This window comes from Mus pahari, chromosome 2, assembly GCF_900095145.1.
Source record: "Mus pahari chromosome 2, PAHARI_EIJ_v1.1, whole genome shotgun sequence".
Taxonomy (NCBI): Eukaryota; Metazoa; Chordata; class Mammalia; order Rodentia; family Muridae; genus Mus; species Mus pahari.
In genome coordinates this window covers 36,466,910-36,483,444 of record NC_034591.1, presented here as the reverse complement: position 1 = coordinate 36,483,444, position 16,535 = coordinate 36,466,910, and the positions used below count along the sequence as shown (strand labels likewise).

General features: G+C 40.6%; 1 protein-coding gene across 2 annotated transcripts in view; it reads right to left on the bottom strand.

Annotated features, from left to right (window-relative positions):
- Nucleotides 1–1,831: 1,831 nt before the first annotated feature.
- Mdfic (MyoD family inhibitor domain containing) overlaps nt 1,832–16,535 on the bottom strand; it is an 82,107-nt gene continuing 67,403 nt past the window's right edge. The window contains exon 4 of one of the 2 annotated variants that reach the window (XM_029533945.1): nt 1,832–3,550. In XM_029533945.1, the coding sequence (XP_029389805.1) occupies nt 3,303–3,550 (248 nt within the window). In that variant the 3' untranslated portion in view covers nt 1,832–3,302. The remainder of the gene's footprint in view (nt 3,551–16,535) is intronic. The other variant, XM_029533949.1, reaches the window with a different exon arrangement.

Below are 16,535 nucleotides of genomic sequence, written 5' to 3'. Positions count from 1 at the left end.
ACAACAGAAAAATAAGGGGAAAAAAAACCAAAAACCAAAAATCTTCTCATGAATACCATTATTTTTGTAAAATCTCACCTTCAAAGCATCTCTAAATATTTGCCATTGCTGTCTTAGGTAGAAAGCGTTCTGACAATGGAGTTGTATGTAAAGTTCATTAAATGTAACACCCAGTTTTATCACTTGGAATACGCGTGTTTGCCACTCAGTGTCAGCATATACAAAACAGCTTTTTTTAGTTTGGTAAAGTGCAATGAATGCTTTAAGTTAATGAATGAAATCAATCTACTCAAAAAGGTGAACACTAGTGGACTGTTCATACTAATTCCTGCTCTCAGGTGAACGAACAGGGCAACTCATGTGAGTTTGTTGTTACCCTGTGATAATATAGTGAGGTGCAAGCTGCTTTTGAATGTTGTGACAAGGGAGTGTAGTGTGTGAAGAGGAAAGGAGAGAAGAGGAGGAAGGAAAGAAAGAAGGGAGAAGGTAAGGACCAAAGAGGGATGTCAGAAGTAACGAAGGAAGAAAGTGAGGGAAAAAAGCTTGTATTGTTTTTTTTTACATGCTGTGAATATTTAAAAGAACGATGCATTTTGGTATCATAGGGCAGCAATGACTTGCAGACAAATGATTTCCATATATTTCTCAGTTCATTAGCAGGCATGAGTCTTGTACTGTAGACAGACTCGGAAAGGGAGACTAGGAAATTTTTCAGGAAGACATATAAAAGAGTAATGAAAACCTCCGGGTTTTAAATTATTGTTGAAAATATGTAAATATAAAGCAATTAATACATTAATTAGACACAAAAGGATCTTAAAGCACAATCCGTCGTCATATTTCTTTTTAATTTTAAAATAGTGAGGATCCAGTTTGAAAATATGCCACATTTAAAAAGAGATGGAATGTCTAGGTGTAAACTATAGCAATTAATCCTGACGGTCATAAGGTTCCACAAAACACTTTACATACCAAAATTCTAAAATATGCTAAAACTGTTTTCACATTTGACTATTTTTCTTTTGAATTATACAAGATGCCTTAAGGAATGGCTTGCCTGGAGTAGAGAGCTGAAGAAAAGTCCTCCTTGTACAAGTATGGAAATTAAATTCTGGTATTCACTAATGCTCTCTATTACAGAAAAACATGTCGAATGCACTAACATTTTCATTGCAAATCATAGCAAGATATATTCAAGCATCAGACAAGCCCCTTAGTTAAACAGTTTTACAGGATAACGAGGCAAATATTTTAACAATCATTAGGAGGCTTATCCATAAACAGATGGCTCTTCTTCAACCCATGATATAAGCACAAGCTAACATTGCGTATATGGAAATACTAAGGTTGCCATTATATTTGACTTAGCGAATCAAAGCTTCTGTTTCAAAGATGAGGAAGAAGGCAACTGTACATTAGTATCGTATTTAAAGTATATGCACGTGTCAATTGCACTAGAAAGGAGACACATTAGCTTTTCTTTTTCAAAGAATGTATAAAATAATAATTTAATTATAAGCTAGGCTAACTTTCAAAGGAAATACACTGGTGATGTTGCCATTCTTCATGGAAAAAAAAGTTTAGGTCTCCTAAAGATATAGGCTGGCTAAAGGCTTCCTAAAAATGCACTATTTCTAACAATATTCATCTGGAACTAGACAGACCTACTAACAACAACATACTCTCAAGAGCCTACAAGGAATTAGTCAATTGACCCAAGTTTTTTTTTATTATTATTATTATTTTCTTTATTTACATTTCAAATGCTATCCCGAAAGTTCCCTATTACCCCCCCCTTGCCCCTGCTCCCCTACCCACCCACTCCCACTACTTGACCCAGGCCTTCCCTTGTGCTGTTGACCCAGGTTTTAAATCTGGAGAGAAAAGGACAACCCCACAGGAGGGTGTGTGTGAATCCGAACTCTCCCTTCCACATGAGCTGACTCCATCACTGTAGAATTAGTCTCATCACAGCCTCACTTCTTCCTGCTTTAGTATCTTTATAACATGTTACTTGGCATAATGTCACACACAGTTGGAATCCTGATATCTGGTGATGGTGTTGGACATCTGAGGTACTCCTGTAGTGGATCCAAAACTCACCTACTTATGAAATACAACATGGCTAGGACTACAAGCCAATGAAAATAAATAGACCCCACCACCACCACCCCTGCATGATAAAGAACTGAGTCTTTCCAAATATAAGCCAGCTTTGGAAAAACCACAAGGAATACTGGGATTTTTTTTTTTTTTAATCTTAAAAAAAAAAAAAAAAAGAAAAAGGAAAAAAAAAGCTCATTTAAATGAACGTTGTTAAAAAGTGTTCTACATTTTTTGGTAAAATATAGTTATGTTAACAAGGTATTATGTTTTCATTAAAATTTATAACACTTAAATTATATGTAGGAAAGTTCGTATTTGCATTAGTTCAGATTTTACAGTTCTAAGAAAGCTGTGTTGCTGCAATGTACAAGGCAAATCCTTTCCACTTGTTCAGAACACAGACAGTCCAGGCCGTGCACCTTCAACTTTTTTCCTAAATTTAAGTAGCTCGTCCTAGAGCATCCACAGTGCCACATCCTCCTCCAGGCCTTCCTCCATAACCTGTTATTCACTTCTGTATGTTCCTATGGCCTCTTGCCTTTACAGTCCTGAAGCCAGCATACCTTGCAACCTGTTTCATTCTTTGCAGCTCCCATCCTGCTCACCTCCACTACACTCCCTGCTGCTCCAGATGAGAGCAATGTGATCTTCCTCAGTGCACTCCTGGCAGAACAAGAGAGGTGAAAAGCCCAGAGGAGACCAACACGGAGGGAGAGTCCCACATCTGTTTACGGCTGGCTCTGCCCAATGTTTGTGCTTACTTAGAATAATAATAATAATAATAAAAGAAATGTTTGCTTTTAACCTCTAATAGATAAACATCAAAGTGATCTGGTTTAAATACACACTGAGCAATGTTGTGTTTAGAGCAAAAAGCTGCTCAGAATGGTTAGGGAAAACAGACATGTCAAGAGAAAGAAGACATTTAACATTTTAGGCTGTGTGTGTCAAAATGTCTCCCAATTATTATCATCTACGAAGAAGCTTCAAAAACCAGTTAGACAGTTAAAACTTCACATATTAAACCACATACATCTGGTGAAAGAGGAAGAATTTCAGAGCGTACTTAAAAGGAATGGGTTAAACAGTGCAAATACTGAGTTGTTTCATGGGAGTCTTACCATGCGCTTTTCTTTCCCCTACAAGAAATATTGTAAAGTTGTCTCCAGTTTTAGTACAAACAAGAGATAAATCTTTTATGAAGGAAAACAAATGCCACAGCATTCCATGCAGATTTCTAAACAGTCTGAGGATTCACAACAGGCATCCATGATGCCGCAGTCCATGTCACAGGGGCAGCTACAGTCATCGCCCATCTCATCACCACAGCAACAGCAGCAGGCTTCGGAGGTGCAGATGCCACAGGAAGCTTGTCCCAGGACAATGTTGCAGAGGGTCAGGAATTCACAGAACAGGCATGCCAGGATACAGTGGACACAACAGTCTTCATTCGCAGACCAGAAGGGAACACATAGTGAGAGAAAGAAGAGACACAAAATACACTTGTTATCCAGAGACTGGGTAAAAGCTGGTCCATGATACAACTCAAAAGACACTGAGCCCTACCCTGATGCTGTTGATTGTGAGCTCGATGGACTACAAGGAGCTCAAGTTCAATTCTAGGTGAGTCATCTCTAGATGGAAAAACTGAATTAGAAAATGAGCTACGATTGTGTGTGCCTGTGCATGGGTGGTAGATTACCTCTCTGACTCACGAGGTCATGGCTCTGGATCCCAGGCATCCCTTTTCTGTGTATCTTATCAATTGTTCCTACAACCCACTGCTCTCTGAAACAGTGTGTTAAGAGTAAATTTAATAAATAGAAAGTTTATTCATGTGTTCCACACATAGGCTTCAAAATTGGAAAGAGCGAACAGGAGATATTAGACATATCAATCATTAATTCAGAACTTAAACTAGAGTCCATTAAACCGGGATCTACATGTTGTCTTTTCCAATCAACTCAATGTCTCTCTCTTTCTCTCATTCTCTCTTTATGTTATAAAACCATTTATAGACCAAGAGTAAGACTCTCTAATTGAGTCCAACTATAATTACTAGCTTTACCTACTTCTAACAAAAGGGCTAGGAAACACCAAGAACCGCAGAACCAATTCCCTACTTCTTGATGGTGGCAAAGTCATTACATCTCTACCATTTCTTGATGTTTCCCTAAATAAAACTCACCATATTTCACAAAATGTTAGGAAGAAAAAAATTAAAAGCCATCTAATATATTTATTACACATGCTATAGAATTCTTTTTTAAAAAAAACGTTGTGACAAATGAAAGGACTAACTGGTGGAAATACTTATTTCTCAGATCCTTAACACATGTCACAGAACCATGTGATTAATGCTTAAGACATGAGCCATGATAAAGGATATTTATACTTCTTACAGGATACATTTTATGTTCTTTTATGGATTTTTTTTGTTGTTGTTGTTGGTTATCAGTCTGTTTACATATTGTGTAATGTAAGTTGTACTGTCCTGAGAATCAAACCCACAACTTCATGGTTGCCAGGCAAGAAGTGTTCTACCCCTGAGCTACACCATCAAACCTTCAATAGAGTTTCAGCAAATCCTGTGAAAACCAAAGGATAAAGGGACAAAGTTATTCAGAAATCAAGATTGCTGGCGTGGTTGGGCTGGTGTAATAGAGAAAAGCATCCCTTGCTCTGCCACGCTGTTATTCTGTAAGCAGCTGCGACCTGACAGGACTACTCCATCACCACTGTTCCAAGTGTTTGGTGAGGAAAAGCAAGAAGTAACCCTTCACTTCCACAAACCTATCACTAGGCATCCCATTCCTGGAACTTGTCGGCTTGTCTGCAGTGGAGAACTCGGAGGGTGGCTGAAATAAAGGTTGAAACACAAAGGCCTTCTCCACACAGTGAGCCTCATGCGGGCGAAGGGGTCAGAACACACAGCAGATAAACTACAGAGCTGTTTGTGACACGAAAGACTAGCATCGCATCCCTGTCCTTTTTCAAGTTCCAAACCCACTCCCACACACAATGCTCATGCAGGAACTAAAAGGAGATGGTGGTGATGAAGAGCTTAGATCTCTCCATCTTCCCTTAATATGTTGACTTTTGGGGGTATCCAAACATTTCGAACAACTTCTCTCGTTTTGGTGAGAAAAACATCTAAAGAAAGATTGTGAGTCAGTTTCGGTGTTTTCATTGTACCAGTCTGAGGACTATGAGTCTGAAGGCTGAGTCTGAAGACTGTGAAGCCCATGGCCTTACAAGGTTTCTGGTTTACAGAGCATCGTGGGGTGGTTCCAATGACAATTCTTCTTGTACACCTTCACCGCAGTTTCCGTTTGATTATTTCTTTGTTCATTTGAGATTTTTCAGGATGACATTACAATCGTGATTTGTGAAATGCGTGAGAAGTTATAAAGAAGTGCTTTATCATCAAGAAAATAGTTTTGAAGGTTCCATGTCATGCTGAATGCTTGTAATCCCACCACTTAACAGAGGGAGGATCATGAGTTAAGGGCCACTCTGTGCTACATAGTGAGAAACTGTTTCAAAATTAACATAGTGTTTAATTGGCAGCATTTCAGCCCTATTTAATGAATCTTCAAACAATTACCCAGGTGGACCAATTTCAAAAACATTACACTGAAAACTTAATTTCTAATTTCTATGTTAGGTAGCATGTTTACATTTCAAGAATGAGAAAGAAAATTTCTAAACATATGCATTGCTCTGAGTATTCCTAGGATAGTAATACTAGGATACTGCCTGAGCATAGAGATACCTTACATATGAGTCACAAAATATGCCACAGGAAGAACTATTTGTGTGTGATAGATCTATCAACTATAATGCAGGAGAGAACGTTTATCCCATCGAGCATTATAACTAGAAAGTTAGGGCAAACATGGCAGGGTCCTTGCCTATAATCCTAGCATTTAGGAGACTGAGGCAGGTGGGTAGCAATGAGTTCCAGGTCAACATGGCTACACGATGCGGCCCATTCTCAAATAGAAGGCAAAATAAAACGCAAGAAGTTCATTGACCGAGGGGGAAAATAGTGTATTTTAATATCTACTCATGAATACTCACTCTGTCAGAATGGAATCACCATGCCTGAAGTCCAGTGAGTAGCACATTTTCCTCAGAGGGTGTGATGTTTATCCACTTTGATTCCTATGATTTGTTTGCGTGCTGTGCAGCATCTGAGTTGATGAACACACCAGATCTGATCTACCCTCACAATTCTCTAAACATTGTGGTTGCTCCTGGAGTTCTGCTTGACTAAACATTGCTTTTAGAGAAAACTGCATGCAAGTTCCCAAGAACACACATGCTAAGTTAGTAGCTGTCGGATATTGGGGTTAGGGTATTGCATATATTTAATATTATTAGGAAATGGAATTGAAAACTTCTCCCCGAAGCAACTCTTCCAATGTTTATTATAACAAAGCAAGAGATAGTCCACATCTCTATCAGTCATTGAAACTGTCTCACTTTACTACATGACAAGTCATTGAATTTGACATAGTTTCCCCCCACACACCACAGAGGTGTATTTTTGTGTTTGCTAATATAGACTGCCTTCATTTCTGTGGACTGTTTCAATTTTCTCTTCAGTGAATTGTATTTTCACTGGGTTCATACTGTTCCCACCTTTGCACTTTTTCCTCATTGTTTAATATTCATGTTTTATAAATTCCAACTACAAGCCCATTGGGACATGAGATAGACCACTCTGTGTATAACATATGTTAGCTAACACAAAGCAACAGAATGGAGAACTGACCTAATCTTTAGACTTCAAGCATTTGAGGTGGTGAGGGCTAATGCTAGTCAAATCTCAGAGTAGAAGTAGATACAGGATCGTGTGGTCAAGGCAATGAAGTGCCTCAGACAAAATGAGAAAACAAAGAACAGAAGAATAGGAACTATTAGTAAGACTTGGTAGAAAAGCAAACTGGTAACTTTCAGTGTTTCTGCTTTGCTAAAGAATTGACAATACAGGCGAACCTTCAAGCTACACTGTGTTGGAGGACTGAGAAACAGCCAGCCCGACTGCTGAAACAGATATAAGAGAGTGGATATGCTGAGCTGATGTCTCACTTAAAGATATTAATATGCCTATCTAAAACGTAGAAATCTGTGTCCACATATATCCACAAGAGCAAAGACGTCATGAGAGAATACCAGACTCCTCAGAAGAGGAAGTTCTTTACAGGAAAATTAAAATTCACAAATCTCATCATTATCTGAAAGACATGGGTCTACAGTATTTACTAGAGAACTACTTAAATCAAGAAAATAAAAACCCTAAACCAAATTACCCCAAACACTTTGAATCCTTCTCAAATACAAACGAAGAGAAACAGTCTATTAACAAGTACCTAAAGAAGCCACAAACCAAAATAGTAATGATTACAAAGATACCCACACAAGTCCCTTCACTCTCTACTTACTCTCCACACAGAAACAGAAGAATGGACCCCTACATTCTATCACATCAATTATACAATCGTGCTATTACTTGCCAAAAGAAATTCTTTTTTTGCTTTTTTTTTTTTTTATTGTTTTGTTTTCAGAATTCTGACTCAGCACAATGAAAAGGTTACAGACACTGAGCACAAAGATTTGTTACAGATTCCCTGCTTACCACTGTCTAGAGGAGTCAGAGACCACAAACGACTTTAAGGTGGGGGAGACATGGGAAGCCAAAAGGGATTGTAAGGTTTGGCATGTCAGTGTGGTAGATCATGCCAGCCAGGAACTACACTAAGGAGCTACAGGCAGGATTTCCAGAGCAACTTTGGCTTTAGGAGAACAATGCCCAAACCAACAAACAGAATTAACAGCAAAAGAAGAAGAAAATGTCAGGTGAGATAGCATGCATTATTATACCAAGAAAGGAGCATCATGAATTTGAGAAGCTATATCTAAAGAAAGAGAGAAGAGAAGAGAAGAGAAGAGAAGAGAAGAGAAGAGAAGAGAAGAGAAGAGAAGAGAAGAGAAGAGAAGAAAAAAGAGAAAGGAAGGAAAGGAGGGAAAGAAAGGAAAAGAAAAGACACAACAAAATTAAACAAAAAAAAAAATCCAAAATAAACAAACCAAATTTGGGAAGAAGAATAGAGAAACAAAGTTTTAAAAAGATGAGCTCTCTGTTGTACTTGGTTCACTGTCCAAAAAAAAAAAAATCCTTTTCCCTAGGTCCTTGAGGTTTTCAGTTTTTATGGGTTTTATTTAGTCATGATTTGCAGTTTTTACCAAAACTGTTTAACCTTTAAGAAGCCAACTGGGTTCTGGGAAGGATGCCTAGCCTAAACTGGGCCAAGCAAGAATTGCACAATTCAGGGTACTGAGAGGAGGACTCAGCTCAAGACTGACAGCTACTGTAACTTTAGGAAAAACAAAGGAACAGAGCAGCAGGAAAGAGCTTAGAAGAACACATCAAAATAAGTTGTTAGCAGGACGGTTGACTTTAAAAGCATCAGCAAATAAAAGAAAAACATTCTCTTAGGAATTATTGCTGTCACAGTCCCAAGCCCAGGTCGCCACTGATAAGCCTGAGCTGCAGCCCATCTGAGCAGCTTCAACCCATGCAGAAGGTAACAACCCAAACCAGACACAGCCCCTTAGCCACTGGGGGAAATTGTCTGTGACTGATCTCAGGAGCTCTGTTTTGTTGAAAATGAAACTGAAGGTTCTGTTCGGGAGAACAGCCAGTTTATAATGAAAGGATCCCAGATTGACATATCTGACCAGTATGTTGCCAAACTTACTAGGAAATATCGACATCAGGGAGGCAGTTTGCTTGAGCCAAGAATTCATCAAGTGCCATCAAGAGACAATTTGAATGATACACTCAGGTCTATGATAGACGAGTTTTTTTCTTTTTTTCATTTCTCCCTCATAAGATGTGGTATGACAGGTACTCTTGATTTCTTGGAACAAAGATACCTGACACAGGAAGTGGAATACAAGAACAGGCAGAGAATTCTCAGAATTGCCCACAACCCATTTTTTGAGTGAAGACTGATGTGTGTGTCTCTTATCTTGACTCATCTGTCATAAAGTTTCCTATGACTTAAAGTGCTTGAACACGCTTTCCTTTCTGGGTAACCAGTATATAAACGAGAGGCTGAGATGCAAAAGGGTACATTAGCACTTGGTGAACCAAGGGAAGCAATGCTGGGATCGGAACTTGCAAAGGGACACACCATTAGTGTTTGAGAACACTGCTTTGAGATCGGTTTTACCATCATGTTAAAGGGCACCCAGAGTTACTCGCTCACCTATCTGCTGAGGGGTGGTGCACACTGCACAGGGGCAGGGCCTGACAAGGGGAGTGCAATCCTGATGTCAGATATTACATCACTGATCCCAGAAACTGCATCCCTGCATTTGTTGTTTCATAACAGAGAATAGAAAAGCAGGCCAGAGGTACATTTGGCTTATCCCGAGTCGAAGCTACAGTGGCTGAATGTCTACCCTTTGCAAAAATCCAGCTGCTAGGGCCTGACACAACTATCTCCCCAGGAGTTCTGCTTTTCAAGTGTATGTAGTGTGGGTGGGGGAGGCACATTTATGAATTCTGCTCAGTAGCTCAGCTGCAGGCAAATGCCTAACTCAAGACAGGGGCTGTGCAGCACTCCTGGCCCCCAGCCGTTGACTGACCACCTGTCTGAGAAACAGGCCCAGAGGTCACCGCCTACACAGAGCCTCTGGCACATGGCAGTCCCTAGGGCTCTGGGCCATGGCTAGAAAACAGTGGCAACATTTTCCTAATGGAGAGGAATGAGAGCTAGGTCAGGAGGTTTTTCAAAAGAAAGTTTGAGAAGAGTTAGATTTTCCATGCAGAGCTGACTTTGGGGAAATGAACAATCGTCTTCATTATCATCTTTCTCCTCTACAAATTCAGAAGAATATTAGAAAAAGAAATGCCCTGACCTCCTGCACCCACGAAGGGACACCTCAGTGGCTTCCCTGCCCCATATCCAAGCCCTGGAACCCACTTGGTCTAATGGAAAGGTTACTGTAGGTCACAGGCAGATAGCATGGCCTTTTATTTCTTCCCACCTCCCCCCCCCCCACCCCTTATTCTGTTGCCAGCATTGTACACAGCTAGTGCACTAAGTATTCCAAACTCTGCTAGATTTGATCCAGGACTTGGTCTCAACTACAGCACTAGTCCAAGAAGTCTGTTTGAAGGGTCATTTTGCAGTCTAGGAAGGGAATATTTATAGCAGAGGAACTATTGTTTTCATACAAGTTCCACACAGAAATTTGAAGAGGCAATGGCACTTCAGGTGTCAGATAGTCTCTATAAATCACTACACTTTTATTTTCTATTTATTAAGTATAATATATGATGTGCATTTGAATAAAGGCTCTCTCTCTCTCTCTCTCTCTCTCTCTCTCTCTCTCTCTCTCTCTCTCTCATTTTGGCACAGTGTGCATTGAGGTCAGAGGACAGCTTACTAGGATCTTTCTCTCCTTTCAGCATGTGGGTTCTGGGGGTTAAACTCAGGTCGCCAGGCTCAGAGGCCACCCAGGTCTTGAGCCATGTTTTTGCCTCACAGGTACTTGCCTAGAACATTTTACATGTAAAGTTAAGTCAATATCTGAGGTGAGCGTGGCTAAAATATCAGTGATGCAAATTATAACAAGATATTTAAGATGGCAAATTTGATAGAATGTCACTGTCCTCCGGGACATGAGGAACACTAAAGGAATATGGAATTAACAATTAACAGACGGCACTTGCTAAGTACTAACCATGTGACGGTTGTGGTGGTGGTGGTTGTGATGGCGGTGATGATAGTGGTGTGTTGATGGTGGGGGTGGTGGGAATTGTGGTAGTAGTGGTAGTTGTGGTGGGGGTAGGAGTGATGGTATCAAAATATGGTTCCAGGAGGACTATAGGTCTCCTCCTATGTCCAGACAGACTCTGTCGTATAGCGATAGGGGCTATTGTCCTCAAATTCAGGAAGGCTTGGGAAAAACTGCTCAGACACAAAAGAAGAGAAAGCATCAAAAAGTAACTAATTCTAAGAGACAGACACTGCTGAGGAATGAAACAGTAACCCAGCCCCCCCCCCAAAAAAAAAAAGTAATCTGTGTCTGGCTATAGCAGAAGCTTTAAAAATAATAGTCTAGTTTTCCACATTGCAATGATTATCTGTTTTCTTCAGAAGCAAGAAAGCTGGGAGAAAAATAAAAGATAATATTATATGTTTTTTTAAAATGTATTCAGTGCTATTTTTAAGTTGATCATTGGTAAAATATGTAATGTAAGGTTGGATATAATTTTGAATAATAAAATCTATACTACTTTATTTAGTCACAAAAAAGCATTTTGAAGACTTTCTATAACGCTCAGAAAGCAAAGGTACTTGTCACCAAGGGAGTTGTCCTAAGTTCGAGTCCCAGGACCCATGTGCTAAGAGAGAACTGACTCTCATAAGTTATGCCCTTCACAAGTATACACACACACACACACACACACACACACACACACACACACACACACACAAACACATCACCCAATAAGTAAATAAATACAGCATTTTTTAAGAAAGCATTGTTTTGTTTGTAAGAGCACTAGTCGGCAGTCTGCATACGTTGGTAATAATGCCTTTTACGGTCAGGACAAAACAAATGTGAAAAAAGTCCACTAGTTTTAATGAAAATAAGTATTTGAATAAAAATGATGGAAAAGTTCTTTCCAGATGCTTAATTTAACATTTTCCCCAATTTTATTTTCCAGGCTGCATTTATTTCACAGCTAAAAGTTTGGCTCACTTCTTGTTACTTATGTCTTTGGTTTAAGAATTGTGCAGGGCATATTTCAAAAGAACTCGGGTTTTTAAATGGCAAAAGGCTCACAATGATGTGCCCACTACACTCTATGAAGTGATGATGATGATGATGATGATGATGATGATGATGATGATGATGTAAACTAATACAGTGGCCAATCAGTGAAAGTAGTCTATTACAGACAACCATGGAGTTGGCCAGGTTGCCTGTATCCAAAATCCCCTTGGCAGAGTGAAGTAAAAACATGGCAAGAGAAGGCTTGAGTCACTTAGGCTAAGAATTTCACAGGACAGGGATCAGGCACAGTTCTCTGGACACTTGACTTGCCAGGGCTTAGCAGGAATACAAAGGGTGCCTCTGCCATCCAAATTACATAAAAGCCCCCAAACAATGTTGTCTCTGCAGCAGGGTCCTCTCCTGCAGAGGCAGGACAGCTTGTCCAGCAGGGGGCACTACGTCCTACAGGCAGGAGATGTCTGGTCTAGGGAAGGCCCAGGATGTGTTCCCTAGCCTTGACAGAAGGGACAGGCCCCAAGCAAAGACTCACAGCAGTCTAACACACACACACACACACACACACACACACACACACACACACACACACACACACACACACAAGGCAAGATGAAGAGACAAACAGAGTGAGCAGCTACGCCGGGACAAGACACCAAAGTACAATTCAAAGCTGTGCACAGGAGGTAAATCCTATTATTTATGGAATTAATTTGTGAATAAAGGATGGTTGTTAGTCTTCCCACATCACCCTTTCTCAGCCTGTCTCATCTATTCATGTAATGTGATGTTTTTCAAAGGCATCATCGCAAGCTTCAGATGAGCAAGACAGCATGACACTGAAATTACAAGGTATACATATCGCCACTTGAATTTAGTCCCCCAACAATTCTGAAGGCAAAACAACCTAAGGACGTGTTGGCGAGTGTCCTAAATGTGACAGCCTTGGTTTCTGGCCTGCTAAACAAGACGTTTGGTAGGCGTGTCGACTACTTTAAATTGTGGGAGAGGAGATAAAAAAAAAACCTCTCTCCGTGAGTGAGCTGGCTTCACAGTCCCCTCCGCACTTCATCCCTGCCACCCCCCAGCTGAGCCTTCTCTCAGTCACAGCTCATTACTTACCACTGCCATTCACACTACAAAAGGCAAAGCTGTAAGTTTCCAGGTGGCAAAGGCTGTTTGTGTTTGTTTGAACAAGCACAACAGGGGAAACCCTACTTGGGGGCACAAAGAGGAAAGGACTGCAGAGAGGGATCATCCTCCTGTCCTCCCCAAGTGTCACAGTTGGGAAATGTCACATTATTTAGGAGGACTGTGATGCTAGGAAGCTTAGACTGGCTTTTCCAGCCTGGCTCTCTCACTAATGGATTAAGAAATCTTAAGCAAGTCATTTGTCTCTGTATTGGTAGGCATACAGCAGAGGGCTAATAACTGCTGAGCTCTTTTTAAGCACTAAGACTCCATCACCATGGAACCTGTTATCCAGAAGAATAGATTTTTAAGTCTAGCTTGGGGTCTTCTCTTGACCTTTTAGAGCCATTTTTATATTTATTGCAATATTCATTTCTCTTTTGAAAAAGGATTTATTTTTATTTATGAGAAAGGCACACACACACACACACACACACACACACACAGAAAGAGAGAGACAGAGACAGAAAGAGATAGAGAAAAAGAGACAGGGAAAGAGAGACTCCGCCACAGTGTGCTGGTACTCCAGAAGTCCACAGTGCCAGGTCTGCCAGAGCTAGATTTACAAGTGGATGAGTGTCCTCCAGGGGTGGCTGCTGAGAACTAAATGCAAGTACTCTGGAAGAGCTGCAAATGTTCTAAACCTTTGAGCTGTGTCTCCATCAAGTTCCCAATATACATGTTCTCTTATGTGGGTGCATACGTGCGTGTGTGTGTGTGTGTGTGTGTGTGTGTGTGTGTGTGTGTGTGTGCATGTGTGCCTGTGTGTCTGTGTGTCTGTGTGTCTGTGTGTCTGACTCTCTCTCTCTCTCTCTCTCTCTCTCTCTCTCTCTCTCTCTCTCTCTCTCTGTGTGTGTGTGTGTGTGTACACAAATGAGTGGCTGTGGGTACCCATGAGTGCACACTGAAGCCAGAAGGGGACATCAAGGGTCTTGTTATATCACTCTCCCCTTCATTCCCTCCATACAGAATCTCTCTATGAACTTGGAGCTCAGAGGGCTGGAACTGGTCTGGCTGGTGACAGCACTGGTGAACCCTCTAATGTCTCTACCCGTAATGTTCCTCTGTTACATCACCAGACTCAGCTTTGACATGGATGCTAGTGGACCAAACTCAATTCGTATGACAGCAAGCACTGATCAATGTCCCCAGACTGCTAATGTCTGTCTCTATACTTACTGAAATAAAGTACAATGGAAAACTAACTAAGGCTGAATAAAAGCAGACAAAATTTGGATAAGCCTGAGGACTGGATATCCATTAAGTGCATGAGCCTTAAAGTACCAGAGTCTTCAGTCAGAGGATGTGGGCTTTGTAAAAATGTTGGGCAATCATCAACACAAACACTACATTCTTTCACCACAAGACACACAAGGCCGGTAGTATCCGACAGAGAAGACTTTTGAACTGGCAAGATAGTAGGACATGTGAAAAGTAACCCAAGTGACAAAATGCTCTCATCATTTTTTTTCCTCACCAGAGGAATCCAGGGACAAGGCCTTGATGGTTAAATTCAACAAAAACGTACTGAGCAATGGCTTAATAGACAGACAATGCTCTAAGTACATAGACAAATCCCAAGAACATGATGTGAAGAAGAGCATAGTGTCACTAGAGTGTGACAACTGTCATGGTTCAGCTAGAGCCATAGAGCTAGGGGTGCTGGTAAAGCTGGCTGCCACCTACACACCTACACATCAACCTACCAACATACCAGCTTGCTTCCTATTTCCCAGGCACTGCTAGTGAGAGTTTACAAATGCCTCTTCATTAAACACAGAATTGTATAAGAGAGCTGCTACGGGTATTCTTCAAAGTGAAATGAAGAGAAGAGTCCCTGTCTATTCAGATTTGCAGGATGGAGCTGTGAAGGATGAGAGCAGCGCGCAAAGGGTTGACGGGGAAGTCAGACAGATCCATGAACTATGCCTTAAAGAAGGACGTGCTAATTGAGACAAAAGTAGGGAAATGTTCTACCCAGCAAAGGAATACAGCAAGGATGTAGGATAGGTTTTTTTTTTTTTTTCCTTTAAATAATATGATGACTCAATTTTGTTGGAGCTGGATTAATCAAGAAGAAATCCTTCAATTTTCCATGTCAGAGACAAGGAGTCACAGAGGACACGCAGTCACAATCACAGGATCAGTGGGGTCAAACAGGTGACTTTAAAGAGATATGAGGCATTAGAGTGATATAAGTTGACATGACACTGGTTGAGGGAGAAATAAAAGGAGAAGAGTCAAGTGTCACTTCCTGGCCTCTGGAGCCATTTACCAATGAAGAAATCTAGATTTGCTATAAAATTGATTTTTAGTATGACATGTCATCGATATGAGACATGTTAATCCTGAAGATACTCCAATGTGGGTATTCCAAAGGAGCAGATGCTGGTCTGAAGCTGGGGGAACAGACAGATCTGTAGGGAGTGGAAGGTACTGCAACTTTCATAGTGAATGACATTGTGTAGTTTCCCAGGGAAAACATACCAGGTGACAAGAGAGGAGCAGAGGAAGGGCTGAGCTGTCGGATATAGAGAGTTGCTATGGAATGCTGTCCTTTAACTCTGGCATGGCTACTCATGTCTTAAAATCAGAACAGCTGCAATTATCCACATAAAACCCTCGCAAGATAGGGCCGACTAACATTTCCTTGTGGAGAGGAGGTGTATGAAGCGGCTCTCGTGAGACCATAAACAGTTAATAATTGGGAGGATGGTTCTTCCTATATGTAGCCACATATAAATTGCCCATAATCTTCAGTGAGGGTCCTGTAAGCAACCCCAGTGAAAATCACTATTAATCAAGGTAATTTAAATGCAATTAGTTATTTGATCTGTCATGGTGCTCTATCTGGAATGAGCAGAAATTTGTATAAGTTTCTCAAGGAAAACTCACACAAGAGCAGTTAATAAGAACAAAAGAAAAGGAAAGGGGAGGTACCGTGAAAGGAAAAGAATGGGGAAAAAATGTTTGAAGAGGTATGTCAGGTACTCTAGTCAGAGAAATTCCAGGGATACAATGGAGATGTAGGTGAATAGTCAAGACATAGGGAATGACTGAAAACAGACAAAACAGAGACCACGAATATAAGAAATCTATCTGCCTATGGAACAAGAATGAGAAATGTAAATGAATGAGCAACTAAGAAAAGATCTTAAACACACACACTCACATGCATGCACACATACATGCATGTACACACATGTTCACATGCATACATACACAACACACATGTTCATATGCATGTACACAAACACTCATACTCCCATGCACACACACACAATTCATATCCATGCATTCACACATAACACATAACACACACTATCACATGCACACACATGTTCACATGCATACATACACAACACACATGTTCATATGCATGTACACAAACACTCATACTCCCATGCACACACACACAA